Source organism: Podarcis raffonei, chromosome W (genome assembly GCF_027172205.1).
Source record: "Podarcis raffonei isolate rPodRaf1 chromosome W, rPodRaf1.pri, whole genome shotgun sequence".
Classification (NCBI taxonomy): Eukaryota; Metazoa; Chordata; class Lepidosauria; order Squamata; family Lacertidae; genus Podarcis; species Podarcis raffonei.
This window is the reverse complement of record NC_070620.1, coordinates 16,150,614-16,173,305: the sequence shown is the minus strand read 5'-3', so window position 1 is coordinate 16,173,305 and position 22,692 is coordinate 16,150,614. Positions and strand designations below refer to the sequence as shown.

Here is a 22,692-nt window from a genome sequence, read left to right as displayed (position 1 = left end):
AAGAGGTGAATAACTATTTGGACAAATACTTTTTGGACTACAAAGATGAAGATTGGGAGTGGGACTGTGTGGGAGCCAGGAAGTCATGGCAAGGGTTTGTAGTGCCACCTGGTGTCTTGCTGACCCAGTGACCAGCATGTCTGTGCCTTACAATGTATTGGGATTGTATTGACCTTAAAAGGAGTTGTGTTTCCTCTGGGCAGTGATGACCCTATATGGTGTGGGTGGGTTTAAGCCTTGGCCGGATGAGGTAACATGAGACACTGGCAAGCAGCCATGCGGCTGGAGAGAACAAAGGGTAATAAAGTGACCGGAGGAGAGGAGAAGATGTCTGAAAGAGCTGCTCCTCAGTCCAAGGAAAAATACTAGCTCTCTGCGTCTTTATTTTATGCTGAAATTACGCCATTTGGAACAGCTGGACTGCTACAAGTGGTGCCCCGTGTGAGGCTGAATAAAAGATTACGACTGAGGTTTTTAAAAGAGAGCTAAGAAGCAAGATTAAAGCAAACAGTCTGAGGCCAGACTAGATTTTTGATCCAAGCAGTGGATATTCCGTTCGCCTAGAGTAGCGTCGCTTTTACGGTATTTTGTCCTATCCTGCCTTCGGCTAAACTTATATGCCAAATTCGTACCAGGTATTGATAACAACATTGCGGATGCTCTGTCTCGTTTCCAGACGGATCGCTTTCGCTTATTGGCGCCGGATGCGCAGCAGCTGCCGCAGCCGTTTCCAGAGCACCTCTGGAGTATTGGGAACGAGAAGCGATAAAGGGAGTATTGTCATCAGTCGCACTCTCAACACTAAGATCCTATAACAAGGCGTGGTTAGATTTCACATCATTTCGCCAGAAGAAAGGGCTTTTAAAACCAGGCAGGCCCCCGACTAAGTCGGAGGTTATAGAATACCTTGTGCGCCTCTGCGACCTAGGGCGGGCCCCCAAAACCCTAAATATTCATTCTGCAGCAATATCGTTCTTCTCCAAAGCTCTGTTCTCAGTCGACCCCTGTGCACACTTCGTGGTGCGGAAGATGCTGGAGGGCTGGCGTAGGTCTCGGCCTCCTAGCTCCGACAGCAGAAGACCCATAACTTATGACATACTCATGCAAATATGTAAGAAGCTCAGAGTCATTTGTTGGTCCAGGTATGAGGCCAGGTTATTTTCCACTGCATTTTCATTCACATTCTTTGGCGCCTTGCGCATAGGCGAGGTGGTCTGTGAGGACCAACCGGTTAAAAATAACAGTGGGCTCCTCTTGGAGGACGTGACTTTGTCTAGCTCTGAAGTAATCCTAAAAATTTGCAGTTCAAAGACCGATCAGCTTGGTAGAGGGGCCCTAATCTGCCTACAGGCTACTCAGAAGGCCGGCCCTTGCCCAGTAAAGGACGCAAGAAAGTTCCTGTGTTTAAGACCTAAAGCCTGTGGCCCTTTCTTCATACACGCAGATGGCTCTCGCCTGTCAAAGCATCAGTTTACGAGGGTTATGCGCAAGGCAATCGCTGCCATTGGGCTCCCATCTGAGGAGTACGCCGCACATTCCTTCCGCATCGGGGCCGCGACCACCGCCGTGCACGTGGGTTTACCGGCGGAGAGGATAATGGACATGGGGCGGTGGAAGTCGAACGCTTACAGGGGATACATCCGGAAGACATGCTAACATTCCTTCCTCCATCGGCCCCACTGACCTGGTTCTCTTGCTCTCTTTTATTTTCAGGTGTCAGGACGGTGCGTCTGTGGATCATCGGCCACAGCATTGTCCACTGGGCAAGAGTGCGTGCGGTTGCCAGGGGCTGGTGCGAGTTGCAGCTTCCAAACAATGTTGAAGTTTCCTGGATCGCGCATCGTGGAATGCGCTGGGAAGAATTCTTCCCAGCAGTTACAAAAAGAATTGCTGTTGAAGGCCCACCGGAGGCGGTGGTCATCCAACTGGGCGAGAACGACCTAGCTTACAGAAAGGGGGTGGACTTAATGTGGCATATTCTTAATGATCTGGGGGAGTTGTGGGCCTCCTATCCGAACCTAACGATTATCTGGTCATCTCTGCTTGAGAGGCACGTGTGGAAGGCTTCCAAAAACCCGGTGGCTGTGAATAGAGCCAGGAGGATCCTGGAGCGCTCGGTGGCGCGTAGAGTGGCCGCGATGGGTGGGCGGGTCATTGAGCACCCAGGCATCCATTTTAGCGAGGAGGCCCTCTACCGCGGGGATGGCGTGCACCTTTCCGATGCTGGCTTGCTGACATTTTCCAGGGGATCAGGGATTGGTTACAGGTTTGAGGGTATTGGCGGCGAGCCTGGCTCGTGTGGCGGTTAGGCATTGGCAGGGGTATTATTATGCAAATGAGATGGGGGGAGGAACGCCATCACCTCCCCCAAATGTTGAAGGGTAGTTTGTTAAAGGACTCCGGGGGGCGTCGCCTCGTCCGAAACCTATGGAGGCTAGGGCCTAAAGCGCGCTCCCGAGCGGTAACCCCTCGGGGAGCGCCTAGGGATGTGCATCTCGGGGGCTCCCCCTGTTGGTGCTTAACCCTTCCCCGTTATACCGGTTAGTCTGATAGGGCCAATGCCTAAAGCCAATACCGCTCTTACCTGTAAACAATAAAGTTGTGGCCATTTTTCGCCCATTAACCTAAATTCTGGTCCTGTGTCTTTATTTATTCCATTCTGTGGGAGGGGGCGGGAATAGCCACACAACACACAATTTTCAAAATGAGTCTTTCAATTTGGTTTACATTTTTTTAAAAAAATGTATGAGTACTTAAAAACAGTGGATTTTTTACTTTGAAAGGGATTCACATTTAAAGAGCAAAAATGTCATTTGAAAATTTGATTAACCTATTACAGTTTTAGTAAGTCAAATCTAGTTAGCAACTTACAAAAGCCAACCTTGAATGTAAAATTAGTGCATATAATAGCTAAAGATGTACAATTTAACCAGTAACGACACATTATCAGGCAAATTCTTTAAACTGAAAATGTTTCAGCTTTCACACATCTGGAGTAAACAGTATTTCCAATTTAACACAAAAATAAAATAGTTTCAAAGTTGATTTTGAAAGTAATTACTTATAAAGATTGCATCAACATCCATTAGTAGAGGAAGACCAAACTTTATTGAAACAGCTTGCATATAAAATATATTGCACTATATGCAAACAAATGTCAACAGAAAATATAATTTGTTGTAGTGAATATGTACAGATAATAATGCCCAAGAGCAATGACATAACTAGGTCATTCTTCCTTGGTTCATTACAGTATTTTAAACCAAACACCTTATAGATATGTGGAAGGTACCAAATTCAGTTTTCAAATACTATACATTCCCTCAAAAATAAATAACTAGAAATCAACATTTAATGTTTGGCAATATTTAAGACATTTTTAAAATAGTTGTTAAGTTGTATGCAGGTTGCACCATTTTTAAATACTTGTTTGTATGCAAGGAAAAAATTTTAAAAGCAGAGAAACAAGAATGCACAACACAGAGACAGTAGCAAGGTTTGTACAAATCTGTACGTGATCAGCAACACTCCTACTGCAGTAATTTTAATAAAAATAGAATAGCTTAAAATGAAGATCCACCCCCCCCAAAAAGAAGGTCCTGTTATACTGCTTTTTTGCAAGTAAACTTCATTTAAGATCAGAAACAGAAAGCATCTCCCAACCCCCTATTATGGGCAACTAAACTTAATGCCAGTTTCAGTCACATGTTTTGAATCTACTTGTATACAAGACCTTGTAAGACTGTTCTGTTTCCAAGGCTGTTAAGCTATGCTATCCCTGAATTTTCCCAAGTTTCACATACAGCAATAAACCTCCTCTATAGTCTTGAGATAGATTCCAAATTTCAACTATACCAAAAACTGTAGGGGAACTGAAAAGAAAGCTATTCTTTTAAATGGGTCCTCTGGCCAAACAGCAGACACACACTACTAGATTATGAACAAGCTGCAATTCGTTTCCTCGGTAAATATGAATTAGAATCATAGAAATGGAGAGTTGGAAGGGATCCTGAGGATCATCTAGTCCAACCCCCTGCAGTCCCAGAATATGCAGTCATCCCATATGGAGATCAAACCTTGGTGTTATCAGCACCACACTCAAACCCACTGAGCTATCCAGAAATTGTTTTTGTTTGTCACAAATGGGAATGTCTTTAAAAAACTTATCCTGTCTTGTCTAAAAAGAAAACAAAAACGAAACATACAATCTCAGTAACATAAACTGCCAGTATCTTCAGTGCAAAATAAATTTCTTATTCTTATAAACTGCCTTACTTGATGTTTATGCAAGGAAAACATTATTGAAAGCCTGCATTCTTCTATTAAAGTACTAATTGTTGGAGAAATTTTGCTACATATATTGTACATTTAGTGTTTCCAACTCATCTTCCCTGATTTCTGCATCCAAATACAGTACTCCTACCTGGCAAGATATAAAAAAGGCACAGTTCATAGAACTTTTTGCTATGAAAATGACAATTTAGTTATATTACATGTATATTGAGGTTCACTGAAATATTGACAAAGTGAATCAAAATGTGAACTGACACAAGACATAAAACATAACTTTTTAATGTTTAAAATGAGGAACTTTTAATGGATTGAAAACAGAAGCCCAATTTGATTACCACAAACACTATTTATTCTGAAATTTGAAATTTAGCAGTGATTAACTAGATGCGTTAAAATGGTACAGCTGAACAGAAATACTATTGCAGAGTTCAGTATTTTTAAAACAAGCAAAAGGATTCTTTCATCATTTGAAATGCAATATGTAATTGAAAACATTTTTTCAGAAGTTCAAGGTATTTTTTAATGCAAGTATAACATTTTATTTTGGGGAAAACTGTATGCTGATATTTAAAAAGGCAAAAAGATTTTTTTAATATTCATTTCATGCCTGTGCCATCCTGCTTACTATTTGTCTTTGGCCTACTAAGTTTCTCTAATGTGGAATAAGTTTTACTCAAACAGTGTAGGAAATATGACTACTCCAATTATCAATTTTACGGTACTCCATTCACCAACAGTTGCTGAACATCCCCACTGTCTGACTTCTCTTTCTTCTGGTTACGATCTTTACCTGTGCGCAACCGGCTACCTTCATTGGACGTATTCTGTGCTGTTTTAGTGTGGACACTCCTTTCACTATTGCAGTCAATTTTAATCTGAAACAAATATGGTTATATAAAGCATAATCATTTGATAATTTAAAAAGGGACACGTATGAAGAGCTGTTGGAGGGCATTTCTTAGAAAAAAAGTTATTCCCCTGCCTTCTGCAAATGAAATATACAGTCAAACCTTGTTCCGCGTCCGCCTCTGCTTGCATCCGATTCTGCGAACGTCTGCGGCAAACCTGGAAGTACTGGAATGGGTTACTTCCAGGTTTGCTGCTCACGCATAAGTGCTAAATCGTGCTATGCGCAGAAGCGCTAAATCGCGCTATGCACAGAAGCACTAAATCGCACCACATGTGTGCAGACGCAGCGCTTCGACGTGCATCATTTTCAGGTTGTGGCGGGGCCTCCGGAATGGAGCCTTGCCGTAACCCGAGGTTCCACTGTATTCTAGAAGTGTACAGTTAAGAAGAATCCAAGTGAAGGACTTTTAACAGTGTTAAGGTGTGAAGGCTTGTATAAAGATCAGCATTTTCTACAACATTTAATTCAACATTATATATCCTAGCTATTAGTTATTTTGCAGAATTCATTTTCTAGACAAATCCAACAAAACTTACCTTTCAAACAAGATGCAAGCTTATTTTTTACATGTAAGCATTTAGTAGTAAAACTTGAACAGTGTTTGTTTCTTTTGAAATAAGATTAATTAAATGCATTTCAGAGTTTTTATGATGTCAGCTGGTCTAAAGTATTACTCTCCTTAACCCTTTGGAAATGATGCATCTTAAAAACTGAAGTACAGTCAAACCTCATTCTGCGTCCGCTTCAGCGAATGTCCACGGCAAACCCAGAAGTACCAGAACATGTTACTTCCACGTTCGCCACTCGCGCATGCGCAGAAGCGCTAAATTGCGCTGCACGCGCACAGACGCGGCACTTCGACTTGTGCCATTTTTGGGTTGTGGCAGGCCCTCCGGAACGGATCCCCGTCGTAACCTGAGGTTCCACTGTAAAATAATTTGGGGTGGTATCCAATGGTGTCTGTTCACTGATGGAAAGTAGTCACCAATAGAAGGGAGGCAGGCTGCAATTTTAGGTGATTCCCACCATTCCTGGCTCCAGCTCAAGGTGTCCCCTTTACCCATGTACATTTAGGGGTAACGGGACTGAAGAGGAAATTGCCAAAAAAATGTTCCACACTGTCCATTCTGCTAATGGATTTATTCAGTCAGTGGACAAAGACCACTGGTTAACATACTATGCTGTTAATGAAGCAACTTTCAATGGCTGGTTTAAACACAGTAGCTTGGGGGGGGGGTCAAACTCTTGTGCAGACAAGGATGAGTATGCATGACTTCATCACTCCATGACTGCCAAGAGCAACTCCATGAATGCAGATGCTGATAGTACAGAGAGCATTTTCTTTTACCTGAAGTGACCCATCCATTGTTCTCCCTTTAGTATCTCTTGAATTATGTTGACGGTTATCTGTCCGTGACTGTTCATTTCCTGCACATCAAAATTGGATTTTAGAAAGGTCTTCCATGTTATTGCTTTGTTTTTTGTATATTTCCTTTTAAAACAATAAACTGCACTGAGTACACTGGTAGAAAACTTATATACAAATGCAGATAATGGAATTTCTTACATTTCTAGTCAAAAACCAATGTTGACACATTAGGACAGACAAAAATCACAGAAAAGTTTAGGAAAAGGGGTGGGAGGCACACCCACCTAGGCTAGGGTCCTATAGCAAACCTGGCTTGATAAATCCTAGGCTGTGCAATTTTCAGGATATATATTGTGTAGGAAGCAACCAGGTTGGATTTAGTGGCTTCCTTGTGAGCGGACAACTCTCGTTACTGCTTTGTCTTTCTTCTCTGTATTCTCCTGCTTCTGGAAATGCCAGTTGCTACTTTGGCTCTATCATTCCTCAGTTCGCATGAAGTATAGTTCTGGTGTGATTTGGTTTTGCTCTGATTCAGTTTAAAGAGTTTCTTTCTTACAATGTTTTTTGGTTTTTTTGGCAAATCTATAGACTTCATTCTTTCATTTCAGACATATACCTGCTGCACAGGGCTTGAGTAAGAGTCATCTGCCATTCAGCACCATCATCATATACTCACCTTTGAAACATCCCCAACCTCTTCCTCCTTGACCACGTGCACCTCCACCACGCCTTCGCCCATTTCCTCTGCGAAGGTAGCTGTCGCGCTCTTCTGCTGCTGGAGCTAATGACCAGTCACTAAGCTCATCTCTGTGATCAGACTCTGTTTCAGAAGCATTGGATGCTTCAGAGTTAGCTCCTAACAAGAGTTTAAATAAACCAAGACATACCATAGTCTACTTTCATGATATTTTAGTGAAAAAAACCAACTAAAAAACCACCAGTTAAAACTAGTCTCTCTCTAAGGAAAGAATTTCTGATTGCTGCTGTAGTATTTTGCAGTGAGGACAATGTAAAAGTTCTAGTCTGGATTAATTTAACCAGTTTATCCATTTCAGAAAAGGGATCTCAGCTCTATTCACTAGTGTCAAAAATTGGAATGAATTACCGTATTTTTCCCTCTATAACACGCAGATTTTTTCTCCTAAAAAGGAAGGGGAAATGTCTGTGCGTGTTATTGAGCGAATGTGTGGTCCCTGGAGTCGAATGGCGCGAGTGGAGGCAAAAAAAAATCAGGCAAAAATCAAATCGCGCGTCTCGGAGAAGGGAAACCTGAAAAGAGGAAGCAGCTGCTTTCCTGCATTCTGCCTCAGGGTCTTACTGCCCACCCTCCTCTGTTTCCTTGCTGTGTTTGCTCAAACGGAACAAAGAGCAGGGAAGGCCCCTCCCCTCCAGGCAAGAAGAGGGGAAAGCAGAGCGTCCTTCATTCTAATTCCTCTCCGTGAAAACATGCAGGAGGGAGAGAGAGAGAGCGCGCAAACTGGCTGGCTTGGGTAGGTAGGTGGGGGAAAACTTTTGCCTTCCTTTCCTCCCTCCCGTTATACCCCTCTCCTGCATTCTTAGCCAGCTGCTTCTCTGCACACCCCTCTCGTGCTCCTTGTCCCTTCTGTGTTTTTCCTTCCCTCCCCACTTAAAATGTGGTTACAAAGCATGGATCCACATGGATCCTCAGGATCTTTGCATTGGGTCACCCCAAATTCACCATCAGATCACATAGCATGTCCATGGCTACAGCCTGCCCCCCCAAAACCACGCACCCACTGTTGCCTGGGGCTGCAATGGTGCAAAAACGTGGTTACAAAGCATGGGTCCACATGGATTCTCAGGATCTTTGCATTGGGTCAGCCCAAATTCACCATCAGAGCACATAGCATGTCCATGGCTACAGCCTGCCCCCCCCAAAATCACGCACCCACTGTTGCCTGGGGCTGCAATGGTGCAAAAACGTGGTTACAAAGCATGGATCCACATGGATCCTCAGGATCTTTGCATTGGGTCAGCCCAAATTCACCATGAGAGCACATAGCATGTCCATAGCTACAGCCTGTCCCCCAAAAATCACGCACCCACTGTTGCCTGGGGCTGCAATGGTGCAAAAACGTGGTTACAAAGCATGGATCCACAGGGATTCTCAGGATTTTTGCATTGGGTCACCCCAAATTCACCATCAGATACATGTCTGTGGCCACAGCATGAAGCACAAAAATGATACATCCACTGTTTCATTCAGAATGTTTTTTCCCTTGTTTTCCTCCTCTAAAAACGATGTGCGTGTTATGGTCAGGTGCGTGTTATAGAGCAAAAAATACGGTAATTCTATGAGGGGGTTTTTTTATAAAACAACAACAACAACTGTTTTGTGACAGGTGCAGTAAAGGTCCTGATTACATGTTACATGCATGGTGGCTGTTCCATACAATGACAACATAAAGAATGTGCACTGGATCTACTGTGAAGGTTCATTTTCTGCAAGGAATGGTGGGCTCCTCAGATGAGTTGTCCTTCCAACTCACTCTACTAGGCAGGAATATGCAAATTAGAGCTGTTCTTACCTTGCAGTGGGAGGGTGACCTCTCCAGTTGAAGGTATCCATGCTCAAGTAAAGAACCTACACACAAACCTTTAAAAAGGAGTGTTCCAAACTGAAGGCACTCTCAGCAACATCACTTTGCAGCATATAGCAGAGATCAAATGGTCAAAAAGTAACTGTCTCAAAGAACAGAATAGAGAAAACTCCCCAAATGAACCACCGATACCCGGTTAGAGAGAGAACAACCAAGAAAATAAAACAAGGGTGGGAGGAAGCCCTCAGCACAGATCAAACTCAAATCTCCTAGGGCAAGTAGGATCCCCTCCATTCCCTGCATAAAATGAACCTTCATGGTAGGTCCAATGTCACACTATCTTGCAGAGAGGAGGGGATCCTTGGATGACAAAGATTACCTGATGATGGTGGCAGCTGAGGGGGGGGGGCTGCTTCCTTACTGGGAAACTACCTATTGTAATACCCTCCTGCCGAAGGATGGTTTGGCAGAATTGTAAACATCCAGCTTACAATGTTTAACAAGGGTTGAAGCTGTCAACCAAGCCATGACAGCAGCAGAATAGCAGACCCAGAGATTTCGTAACATTTGGTGATGCAGCCAACAAAACAGAAGAGCTGACGATACCTTCTTCCCCATTGTTTGAGGCTGAAAATAAACAGAGTCAGATGACAGGAAGGACTCTGTTCTCTTTAGGTAAATCCCTATGGAGATCCAGCGAATGCCATTCACGCTCAGAAGGAAGGATGGAAGGAAGGCAGAATAATGTCCTGATTTCTGTGGATTTCCTCCAAGAAATCTATCCCAGCAGCAGAATGCCAGGTCAGATAGACCCTACATGAGCTGCTATGTAAGAAACTACAGAAAGCCATCTTGGAAGACAACACTCCAGAAATGACCATTTTGAGACAGCCACAGCCTTTCATCTGTCAGACTGTTAGATAAAGAATGACCAGCTGCAGGTGCACAGCTGAGCTTTGCAATGGCAGATCCTCCTGGACTGGAAGAATCCACAGGTTTTGCACAGAAAGAATGATTAGACCCCCAAACTGTGGTCTCCCCAGTCCTAATGGGGCCACAAAGACCACTTAAGCCTACAGTTGCTGAATCTCCTGGATCACAAGAGGAATCAGAGTAAAAAGAGGGAAAGCTAATAGCGAGCCCCAAAGCCACGGTACAATAGAAAATCTATTCGCTGCAGAGACATGGAAAGCACAAGATGAATGACAAAAACTGTGCAATGACTAGGTGTGGCGAGGTCTTCCACTGGCCAGCTGAATGAGGAGCAGTGGGATGTTCACATAGGCCCTTACCAACGGCTGCCCTGAACATCCAACCAACTACACCCAAAGGTAAATGGTCCAGAAGTCTAGGTTGTCGTCCCCTAGTTGAGATGAGCATGCCAACTCAGACTGGCATCAGTAGACAGGATCAATCTCTGCATCTCCAGAGTTATTACCTTCAATAACTGGGGAATAATTCCTGCCACTGTAGCTCCCTCTTCACTGGATCTGGAATAGTTACCTGAATTCTCATCAACCAGGGGAAGAAATATTGGAATGGAAACAGAAGCTGCTGAAGGGACTGAGGGAGAAAACCACCACCAGAGCAAGTCATGGCATGACACCATCATGTCCTGTAGCTAGGCCCAGAACGTGAGATGAACATAAGCTGATGATATCACCTGAGGTACCAGCTTGAATTCTCCAACCAGAGGAGAAAGAACGTGCCTAATGGGCAGTGTCAATCTCGGTAACAATACTCAACAATGTTTTGACATCTGTGAAAAAAGCTTCCCCTGTAACATGAAGCTTTTCACACCTTTGTGCCCTGGGTAGAACTTGTCTCAACCTAAGAGCCTGTGCAGTGCCTGCCATCATGTCAGGCTGCCAGAATAGGCTTCCTGAGCATTGCCTGATGCTGTAAATCAGAAGTCGGCACGAGACTTGTAGGCAATTAACTTTTATTGCTTCACACCCAGAGAGCCAGGACACAAGTCTCTCTCAGCAGTCTTCCATTGTGACTCAGCTCTACTTAATCAATTTGCTCTTTTTTCTACCCTCTGTTCTTGAGCTGAGAAAGGGGAAAAGAACCAGGAAGAGGACTGTCTTGCCGAGCAGGAGACGCAGCCTCTGCACTCTCCCTATCAGAGTCTGTGCCTACATTGAGCCTCTCCCCTTCACCCCCACTCTCTGGCTCTAATGTTTCCCTGCTGGTTTCACCTGTTGATGGTTTCTCCCTGTCCCACCAGTCTGAACCAGGTTCAAAATCTCCTTCCAGTGTCACCCTCAGGCATCTCCTGTGCAACTGGCTGCCACCACTCTTCCTCATCCACCCAGTCCCTGACACATCACCCCCCTTGAACTGTAGTTCAAAGGGACATAATGGACTACAGGGAGACTCAAAGATTTCTCTTTCCTCTTAAGTAATAAAGAAAAAAAATATTACTATATTTGATTCTATTAGATACCGTTTCATAACTTTCCACACGGACTATCTGTCAAAGAAAAGAATACAGTGGTACCTCGGGTTACAGACGCTTCAGGTTACAAACACTTTGGATTACAGACTCCGCTAACCTGGAAGTAGAGCCTCGGATTAAGAACTTTGCTTCAGGATGAGAACAGAGATCGCGCAGCAGTGGGAGGCCCCATTAGCTAAAGTGGTACCTCAGATTAAGAATAGTTTCAGGTTAAGAATGGACCTTCGGAACAAATTAAGTTCTTAACCTGAGGTACCACTGTAAAGAAAAATTTATCTTGTATTTAAAGCATATATATAATTCAATAGGGAAGTGTCAAGATATATGGAGAGTAGTGTCTGAACTTGTGCAGGGCTTAGCCTATTCACACATACTGAACAGTAGAAACTAAGTTCTACTTCCGGGTCAGCGCGAATGGCGGACGGACAGTGGGTTTGACAGCTCCGTCAAGCCCAGCATTGCAGAGGTCCATGGGGGAAGCGTCAAGGTGAGGCGTGTTGAAAATTCCATTCCTCCCGTGCTGCAGATGTGTGGGATTGTTACATGTCACATGTCTGTTTACAGAGACAGATTGAAATCCCGGAATCTCTGTTCTGCTTTCTGCTCCTGGATTCGTTAGTTCGTTTGATAGCATAGCTTCACAGCTGGTTGTCTTACCCACTGCCGATCTGACAGCACAACATGTATGTGCGGTTCTCCAAAATGAGGATGATTGCCGAAAAGCTGCAGGTTGTGTTCAGGGGAAGTTGACTGCCTTGTCACCCCAACCAATGATGCAGTCACTAGATGGCGCCAAAGCTCTGAAAGCAGTGAGGTGTTTCTCTTGCGGCAGAATGGGGCACATGCAGAGGGATTGAAGACAATGCCCAAAGGCCAAAGAGGAAACTGGCAAAGGCTGTAAAGGCTCAAAGAGCAAGAGCAAGAGCTCTGGCAAGCCTAAACCTGCGTAACACAAGGCTTTGGTCACACACTGTTCCAGTCCAACAGTCTAGGAAGCTTTCATCATAGATTTTGGGGTGACACGCCATCTTTGCAGAGACCAACATTTGTTTGTCACGTTTACGCCACAGAAGGGAACTGTGCACCAGGCAGACGGTCAGTCGTTGCATTTGGAAGGCATCAGAACTGTCTTGCATCCAAGTTGGTGGACCACGATTCACAACGTGCTTTTTGTTTCAGATTTGGCAGACAATTTACTGAGCATCGCTCAGCTGACAGTGCAAGACTTTACTGTTAAGTTCAGTAAACAGAAATGCACCATCAGGAACAACGGAAAGGACATTTTATATGCTGACTGTGTTAATGGCTTGTTCTTGTTGTCTTATTCTTATGATGATGCTGTTGGTGTTGATATGCAAAATAGTGAGACATACCATGCTGTGTCTACTAACAAAATTTTACATGCAGGTTGTATCCACAACCACCACAGAAGACTGGGTCATCTGATGCCTGATCTGGTCCAGGGGGTGTCTATTAAACCCTGCAAATTTCACATGAAATGTAAATCATGTGCAGAACACAAGGTCAGAGTTGCTCCAAAGGGTAAGGTATCTGGCAGGGAAGCCAAGGAGTCCTACCAGATTGTGCACACAGACCTTGTTGGTCCACTAAAGCCATCATTAGGCAAGGCAGAATTTTTCATGGTACTGATAGATCAGTTTTCCAGATATATTCATATTTTCATGCTTAAGCAGAAGTCAGAAGCATTTCCTAGATTCCAGGAATTCTGTGCTTGGCTGCAGAATGTTCACAAAAGACAGGTGGGTTGTCTTTTCACTGACCGGGGCAGGGAGTTCTGTTCTCAGCCATTTGAGGTTTTTCTAGCTGAGAAGGGAATCCAGCATGATGTTGCCAATCCCAGAGCACCATGGCAGAATGGTCTCTGTGAAAGGGCAAATCAGACTCCCCTACAGGGCATGATGCAAATTTGCCTGATTCATATTGGGCTGAATCTCTGAACTGTTTCACATATGTGTATAACAGAATTTCTTCACCAATAGGATGCACTCCCTATGAGAAGCTGTTTGGTAAGAAACCATTTGTCAAGCTCCTGAGAATTTTTGGTTCTGACATGTGGGTTCACACTCCTCAGAGCAGCAAGCTCAGCAAACGTGGTTTGCGTGGTATTTTTATGGGATATGAGAAAGGTGCATACAGAGTGCTAATGTCTGACATGAAGACGGTAAGATTCACCAGAAGTGTTCAGTACAATGCAAAGTGGGGAGACAATGCAGGACTCTTCCAAAGTCACCCTGATGCTGATGAGGGTGAAGAATCTGATGATGACACAGGTTCAATTGCCAGTTCAGGGGGAGGTGGTAGTGCTGCTGCTGACAGTGACAGTGAATCTGACACGGCAGACTACAAAAGTGCGAAAGCCTCTCTCAGACCGTCTGAAGGGTCTGACACTGAATTGGAGGAACCACTGTTCACCATAGGCCACCATTCTCCTAAAGAGGAGAAGTCTAGCATGGAAGACTTGCATATAGTATGCAACAAAGGGTAAACAACCCAAAAGGTATGCTGAGGAGTTTGCTAAAACAGCCAAAGCAGATACAGCTGTTGTTAGTAACTCTGATTATTGGAATCTTGTGAGTGGAAAGGGAGATATGCTGTTTCCGCTCTGCATAGCTATTGCTTTTGCAGTTCTTTCTCCGAGGAAGACAGAGAGAGAAGCCATGTTTTTCTTTGTTCTGTTCTGTTTGATTTAATTTGCAATAAATTAGGCTTAGAATGTTACTCCTTAAGGCATTGGGGGGGAGGCACCAGCCTCGGCGTTATCACCCAAAAAGCCTCAAAGGAAAGTTTGAGGTGTCTAGCGGCCCTGCAGATCGCATCGGCAGCTCGGGCTCCGGTCTCTGCCTCTGCTCTGAAAGGAGTGGGGGGGGGGAGCTGAGGAAAAGCCGGCGATTTAGGCACCAGCAGAGCAAAGTCTCTGAACCAGCCATCAACACCTACTATTCCAATTCAAGCTGATTAGCAAGGTGAGAAGGAAATTAATTGTTAATTACTAATTCGGCAAAACAGGATAAAAAGGAAGTCCACTCCCGTTTCTGGGTATTTAAACTGCATGAAAAACTTTACAAGTGAAAAAGTTGCAGACTAGCCTTGAAAGTTAAAACAGCTAATGGCTGACAAGGACAAAGGATTTTAAAAAGCTCTTTAAGTACCAATCTGGATACTTTACAGACCTTTAAAATGTTTCTTAACTTGAACTTGAACAATAGACCTGAACTTGAAAGTGCATTTGAACTTGACACAGACTCTGTAATATATTAATATTGAACTTGGAGACAGAAGGGATTAAGAAAGAGACACTTCCATTAATTTGGAAGGGTGTTAATACCCTCTTGAAGAAATTGGAGATCCTGGGGTCAACACCGTGTCAACTTTTAATAAGCAAGACTGGATTACACATTAAATTCTGTCAAAACTTCTTTCAATTATTTTGGAACTACAATTATATGGGAACACTGATCTATATTTCTACTGGATATTGAACTATCTATGAAGGGAACTGAATCACCTGCTCCTCTTTTTATTTTATTTTATTTTATTTTTAAGCTTTTAAACCAAGTGGATTTGAAAGAACCTACGGTTTGGACTATTTTACTTTTCTTTCTCCATAATACTGCGTAAAAAACGGTTATGTACTGTCAATTACTCAGCTATCACTCTTTTTGATACAACGTAAGTACTACTAAGTACTAATACCTATATTGCATTAAGCTTTTCCAACTTATACCCTTACATTTTAGATTAAGATAAAGTACAAGTGTATGAATGTTTTATAGTATGAACTGAAGTGAAACAGAGTATGTTTTAGGCTCTGTGAAGTGATCTTCACAAGGCCTGATAAGGCAAAGCAGCATGGCACTTGGTGGGGAAGCTATGCTGTGTTTGTCTAGCTGTAAAAACAAGTCAGCCAAGGCTGGGAGATGGCTGCTGTAAAGTAAAAGAGCAGATACGGCAATGAAAAAAGTACCAACGCCAACACCAGGCAGAAAACCCTCCATCCAGGAAGACACAAGATCTGAACGGGAAGATCTTTTTGCAGAATTTAAAAGGGAGATTAGTAGTGATTTTTAAAAGACTGTAAATTCATTAGCTACACACACTGAAAAAAAATCCAAAACAATGTTAGAAATTAAGGGACAAATGAAGGAATTAAATGCTAGAACCACAAAGGTAGAAACAGGATTAAAAGGGATGGAGGAGAAAACCAAACATACACAGGAGGAGGTGAAAGGGGTGAAAAGGGAACATGAAAAACTGAAGGTAGAGGTACAAGGAGTGTATGTAACTCAGGAAATGATGTGGGATGCTATGGCTGTAGCAGAAATGAAGCAGAAGGAACTGGTGGTCTGCCTAAGAAATGTGCCAGAAGAAGGTGAGCAGGACTTAAAAGAATACTTGAGGCTTTAGCAACATGGCTGGAACTGGATAAATAAATCCTGGACAACTCTGTGGACAAGATCTATAGAATTAAATCTAAAATGCTGCAGATGAGGAAAATGCCAGGAGACTGCCTGGTATTTTTGAATTCAGAAGCTATTAAAGATAGAATGTTCCAGACCAACAACAACAATAATAATTTTTATTTATATCCCGCCCGCCCTCCTTGGCCAAGGCCGGACTCAGGGTGGCTAACACCAAATATATAATACATTAAAAACACAAAATCAAACAACTGATTAAAACACAGCTCAAAATCACAGTAAAATCAAAATAAAATTAAGTGGACAACCCACAAATCACAGCCATGAAGGTAAGAATATTAAATATTCGTCAGGCCTGGTCACCTGTGCTGGTCCCATATGGGCTGATAGAAAGTGCCAAGGGGGCCACTTACATACAGGGTTTCATGGAAAGAAGGGGGTCAGACTGGGCCTGGACCAAAGGCCTGGCAGAACACCTCCTTCTTGCAGGCCCTGCGGAAAGATGTCAAATCTCACAGGGCCCTGGTCTCTTGTGACAGAGTGTTCCACCAGGCCAGTGCCAGGGCTAAAAAGGCCCTGGTCCTGGTCGAGGCTAGTCTAACCTCCTTGAGACCCGGGACCTCTAAAGTCTTGTTATTTGCAGGCCATAAGGTCCTCTGTGGGGCATACCAGGAGAGGCAGTCCCGTAGGTACGAGGGTCCTAGGCCGTATAGGGCTTTAAAGGTTAAAACCAGCACTTTAAACCTGACCCTGTACTCCACCGAGAGCCAGTGCAGCTGGTATAGCACTGGATGAATGTGGTCCAGCAGCGAGGACCTTGTAAGGAGCCTCACCGCGGCATTCTGCACCCGCTGGAGTTTCTGGGTGAGCTTCAAGGGCAGCCCCGCGTAGAGCGAATTACAATAATTGAGCCTGGAGGTGACCATCGCATGGAACATTGTGGCAAGATCAGGGCGAGAAAGGTAAGGGACCAACTGCTTAGCACGGCGGATGTGGAAAAATGCCGCCTTTGCTACAGCTGCAACCTGCGCCTCCATAGAAAGGGAGGCGTCGAAGGTTACATCCAAACTCCTAACAGAGGGCGCTGGTACTAATTGAGCCCCCACAAGGGATGGGAGTTAGGCCCCCCAACCCCATGTCATCCCGACCCAGCCAGAGGACCTCTGTCTTCGAAGGATTTAACTTCAGTCGGCTCCCACGTAGCCATCCAGCCACAGCTTCCAAGCATCTGGTCAGTGTGTCTGGGGCCGAGTCAGGATGGCCGTCCATCAACAGATACAGTTGGGTGTCATCAGCATACTGATGACAACCCAGCCTGAAATTCTGGACAAGCTGGGCAAGGGGGCGCATAAAGATGTTAAAAATCATTGGGGAGAGGATTGCGCCCTGCGGCACTCCACACACCAAAGGGTGTCGTGATGACAACTCCTCCCCTAGCAGCACCCTCTGTCCCCGACCTGAGATAAAAGAGTGCAGCCATTGTAGGGCTGTGCCCTGAAACCCCACGTCAGCAAGGCGGTGGTCCAAATGTTTATGGAGGACCATATCAAAGGCTGTTGACAGATCTAAAAGAATCAGCAGTCCCGACCAGCAGTCATGATGGCTGGGAGTTTGTTAAGAGGGAGATAGTAAAAGCACAACTTCAGGCAATACCAATGAGACGGAAACATGGAAGGTGCCTAAAGAAGCCAGGGTGGCTATCTAAAGAACTTTTAACTGAGTTAAGATTAAAAAAGGATGTGTACAAAAAATGGAAAAGGGGGGAAACCACCAAAGAGGAATTCAAACAAATAGCCAGCACGTGTAGACACAAAGTCAGAAAAGCTAAAGCACAGAATGAACTCAGGCTTGCTAGAGAGGTTAAAAGCAACAAAAAAGGCTTTTATGGGTATGTTCGTAGCAAAAGGAAGAACAAGGAAACAGTGGGGTCACTCAGAGGAGAAGATGGTGAAATGCAAACAGGGGACACAGAAAGGGCTGAACTCCTCAATGCCTTCTTTGCCTCAGTCTTCTCCGATAAAGAAAACAATGCCCGATCTGAAGAATTTGGAGCAAATGATTCAGCAGAGGAAACACAGCCCAGAATAACTAAGGAGATAGTACAAGAATACTTGGCTAGTCTAGATGTATTCAAGTCTCCAGGGCCAGATGAACTGCATCCAAGAGTATTAAAAGAACTGGCAGATGTGATTTCAGAACCACTGGCAGTCATCTTTGAGAATTCCTGGAGAACAGGCGAAGTCCCGGCAGACTGGAGGAGGGCAAATGTTGTCCCTATTTTCAAAAAGGGGAAAAGAGAGGACCCAAATAATTACCGCCCAGTCAGTCTGACATCAATACCAGGGAAGATTCTGGAGCAGATCATTAAGCAAACAGTCTGTGAGCACCTGGAAAGGAATGCTGTGATCACCAATAGTCAGCATGGATTTCTGAAAAATAAGTCATGTCAGACTAACCTGATCTCGTTTTTTGACAGAATTACAAGCCTGGTAGATGAAGGGAACGCAGTGGATGTAGCCTACCTTGATTTCAGCAAAGCATTTGACAAGGTGCCCCATGATATTCTTGTAAAGAAGCTGGTAAAATGCGGTCTTGACTATGCTACCACTCAGTGGATTTGTAACTGGCTGACTGACCGAACCCAAAGGGTGCTCATCAATGGTTCCTCTTCATCCTGGAGAAGAGTGACTAGTGGGGTGCCACAGGGTTCTGTCTTGGGCCCGGTCTTATTCAACATCTTTATCAACGACTTGGATGATGGACTCAAGGGCATCCTGATCAAATTTGCAGATGACACCAAACTGGGAGGGGTGGCTAACACCCCAGAGGACAGGAACACACTTCAAAACGATCTTGACAGATTAGAGAACTGGGCCAAAACAAACAAGATGAATTTTAACAGGGAGAAATGTAAAGTATTGCACTTGGGCAAAAAAAATGAGAGGCACAAATACAAGATGGGTGACACCTGGCTTGAGAGCACTACATGTGAAAAGGATCTAGGAGTCTTGGTTGACCACAAACTTGACATGAGCCAACAGTGTGACGCGGCAGCTAAAAAAGCCAATGCAATTCTGGGCTGCATCAATAGGAGTATAGCATCTAGATCAAGGGAAGTAATAGTGCCACTGTATTCTGCTCTGGTCAGACCTCACCTGGAGTACTGTGTCCAGTTCTGGGCACCACAGTTCAAGAAGGACATTGACAAACTGGAACGTGTCCAGAGGAGGGCAACCAAAATGGTCAAAGGCCTGGAAACGATGCCTTATGAGGAACGGCTAAGGGAGCTGGGCATGTTTAGCCTGGAGAAGAGGAGGTTAAGGGGTGATATGATAGCCATGTTCAAATATATAAAAGGATGTCACATAGAGGAGGGAGAAAGGTTGTTTTCTGCTGCTCCAGAGAAGCGGACACGGAGCAATGGATACAAACTACAAGAAAGAAGATTCCACCTAAACATTAGGAAGAACTTCCTGACAGTAAGAGCTGTTCGACAGTGGAATTTGCTGCCAAGGAGTGTGGTGGAGTCTCCTTCTTTGGAGGTCTTTAAGCAGAGGCTTGACAACCATATGTCAGGAGTGCTCTGATGGTGTTTCCTGCTTGGCAGGGGGTTGGACTCGATGGCCCTTGTGGTCTCTTCCAACTCTATGATTCTATGATTCTATGATTCTATGACCCGCCTCAATCCAGCTGCCTACGAAGATTGTCTGTTAGGGTGACCAGAGCCGCCTTGGTCCCATAACCAGGGCGAAAGCCAGACTGAAATGTGTCCAAAGCCAATGTTTCATCCAGAAACCTATCAAGCTGTTCAGCAACCGCTCTCTCAATTACCTTACCCAGGTATGAAAGGTTCGAAACCAGGTGGTATTTGCATAGCTCTTAAAGATGTTTTCTTTAAGAGCGGACACACCACTGCCTCCTTCAACTCCCCTGGGACAAACTGATGATATCACCCAAGGGGGATCTGCACCTCGTCTGGACACGACACGCTCTAATCAGCCAAGACGGGTACAGTCAAGGAGGCAGGTGGTGGGCCTTCCAGCTCAGAGGAGTCTGTCCACATCGGCTGGGAGTATCCGATCGAAGTGGTCCAATATTGGACCCAAGAACAGTTCTGTTATTGTATCCAAATTGGCAGGGAGGTCACAGCAGAGAAGCAAGACTTTTTCCGCAAAAAAGCTCGCAAATGCCTCATAGCTATGTGTCAGATTAGTATTTAAATTTTGTTGTCCCTCTGGGGACATTAATGACCTAATTATTCTAAAAAGTTGTGCCGGGCGAGAGCTAGTGGATGCAATGGAAGCTGAGAAGTAAGTCTTCTTAGCAGCTTTCACTGCCATCTCATAGGCTTTCATAAGTATCTTTTAAGATGTTCTTGAGGCTCCGTCACGAGCATGCTGCCATACTCGCTCTAGACGTTTGAGGTCCAGCTTCACTTTTTGGAGCTCGTCGGTAAACCAAGGGGCTCGGTTTCGACAGGGTCAAAGGGGCGTCTAGGTGCGATCTCACTGATGGTCGCCAAGAGTTGGTTATTCCAGCTCTTGACAAGCTCATCTAATGAGCCGTCAGGGGGAGCAAGGTCCCGCAAAGCCTGACGGAATCCATCAGGATCCATCAGCCTCCGCGGGCAAACCCAAATAGGCTCGCCACCCAAGCGGGGGGGGGGCGGGAAGTCAGTCCTGGCTTTCAGAGAGTAGTGATCAGACCATGGCACCTCCACAGGGGAGGCCATGATCATATCTATACCTGTGCCGAAGATCAAATCCAGCGTGTGGCCTGCTTGGTGTGTGGAGCCCGAAACAAACTGGGAGAGTCCTAATGTCGCCATGGAAGACACCAGGTCCAGAGCCTGTGAGGAGGGGGTGCCATCAGCATGGATGTTGAAGTCCCCTGAAACCAATAGGTTAGGGAACTCCCAAGACCCAGCCTGCCACCACCTCAAGCAGTCATTTTAAAAAAAAAAATTTAAATAATTTTTTCAATACAAACAACAACCGCAAAAGACACATACAACAAAAACCATAACAACACTAATAACACAATTTGACAATTCAGATTTGAATACACTCTTTTTAACATTTTCCCACCTTTCTCTCCTCCCCCTACTTCCCACCACTATCCGCCTTATCGCTTAAATATTCCTTCCAGATTTCTTCATATTTATCCTTTCTTAATTTGCGACAACATGCAATTCATTCGTATGTAGCTAATCTGTACAAATTATCAATCCATGTGCTCAATGGAATCTTTTTGCGGCTCTTCCAATTCATCAAAACAAGTTTTTTTGCTTCTAATATAGCATGGTACATCCATATTTTTTTTGGCCCCTTGTAATCTCCCACGTTTCCGGAATATAATTTAGAATTAAATTCAATTTCACTAATTAACAATTTCTCTTTATTACTCTTGCTATAAATATCCTCACCTCGCACCAAAATGATCTTATCATCGGGCAGTTAATCATCATATGTACTAAGTTCGCATTTTTACTCCCACATCTCCAGCAGTTGTCTAAACTTGTTATTTTCTTCTGGTATAGTTTTGCTGGAGTCCAGTGGACTCTGAATATTATTTTCTGTTTAATAAGTCTTAGTCTTAGATCCATAGAGGCTATTTCTGTTGATTTTATACTTGACATTTGTTATCTGTACCCCTAACTCTTCACTCCATTTTTTTCTATCATATTCTAAATCATATTTCTTCCTGTTGAGTAGGGTTGGATATAGCGCAAGTGTAGAGTTTCTTGTTTTTGTTGCAGAGATTAAATCTTGTAGCAGCATGGGTGTTCCCAATGCTGCTATAGCGTGAGGGCCAAACTGCCTTTCCTACATATGTTTCAATTGGATGTATTGCCATTGTGTTTTAAAGGTTAATCCATATTTTACTTGCAAAGTCTTATATTCCACAAATTTGTAATTTTCATCAATTAATTGATTCAATGTCAAAATACCTTTTTCCATCCAATTTTGCCAAATTATTACTTGATTTCCAATTTTTAATTTTGGGTTGGCCCATATTGTTAATTTCTCATGCTGATAGGGATCATCCTTATTATTTATATTTATATTAATCCAAATTTTTATAGGTGCTTTAATAGTCTCCAGGATAATAGGATATTTCATAAAATTGGAGCCAAGTTTAGTCCACCCTACAAGAGATTCAAAGAAACTATATTCCAGAGTAGCCTAATTGAGATTCCTGCTAGCTCTCCAATCACTAGTCTTACTCAGAAGGTAGGCCTGGTGATATAGTTCCAGATTTGGGAGAGCAAAGTCACCTCCCTTAGTTGGAAGTTGCATTTTATGTAGTGATATTTTTGTATCCCACAGGCACGATCTACATAGCTGATTTATTTTTTGGAAGTAACATTTGGGAATATGTATTGGTAATCCCCTAAGGGTGTATAAAAGCTTTGGAACCACATTCATTTTGAGTACATTAACCTTTCCCCAAAGGGAGAGGTTTAGAGGTCCCCACCTTTCAATATCAAAAGAAATCTCATTTATAATTTGATTCAAATTTAATTTTACAATTTGGTCTATATCATTATACCCAAGTATTTAATAAAGTCTTTGCACATCCGAAATTGATGGTTTCTATACAATGTAGGCCTTGGCCCAATTGGTAAAATCTCTGATTTTGTCCAATTTATAGAATAT

At 43.8% G+C, this 22,692-nt stretch overlaps 1 protein-coding gene across 4 annotated transcripts in view; it reads right to left on the bottom strand.

Annotated features, from left to right (window-relative positions):
* Positions 1 to 4,619: 4,619 nt before the first annotated feature.
* The window catches only part of LOC128406026 (fragile X messenger ribonucleoprotein 1-like), a 169,876-nt gene continuing 151,803 nt past the window's right edge, over positions 4,620 to 22,692 (bottom strand). For 3 of the 4 annotated variants that reach the window (XM_053373080.1, XM_053373083.1, XM_053373084.1), the window contains 3 exons: positions 7,249 to 7,428; positions 6,552 to 6,631; positions 4,620 to 5,168 (listed from right to left, as the gene is read on the bottom strand). In XM_053373080.1, the coding sequence (XP_053229055.1) occupies positions 5,007 to 5,168; positions 6,552 to 6,631; positions 7,249 to 7,428 (422 nt within the window). In that variant the 3' untranslated portion in view covers positions 4,620 to 5,006. The remainder of the gene's footprint in view (positions 5,169 to 6,551; positions 6,632 to 7,248; positions 7,429 to 22,692) is intronic. The other variant, XM_053373081.1, reaches the window with a different exon arrangement.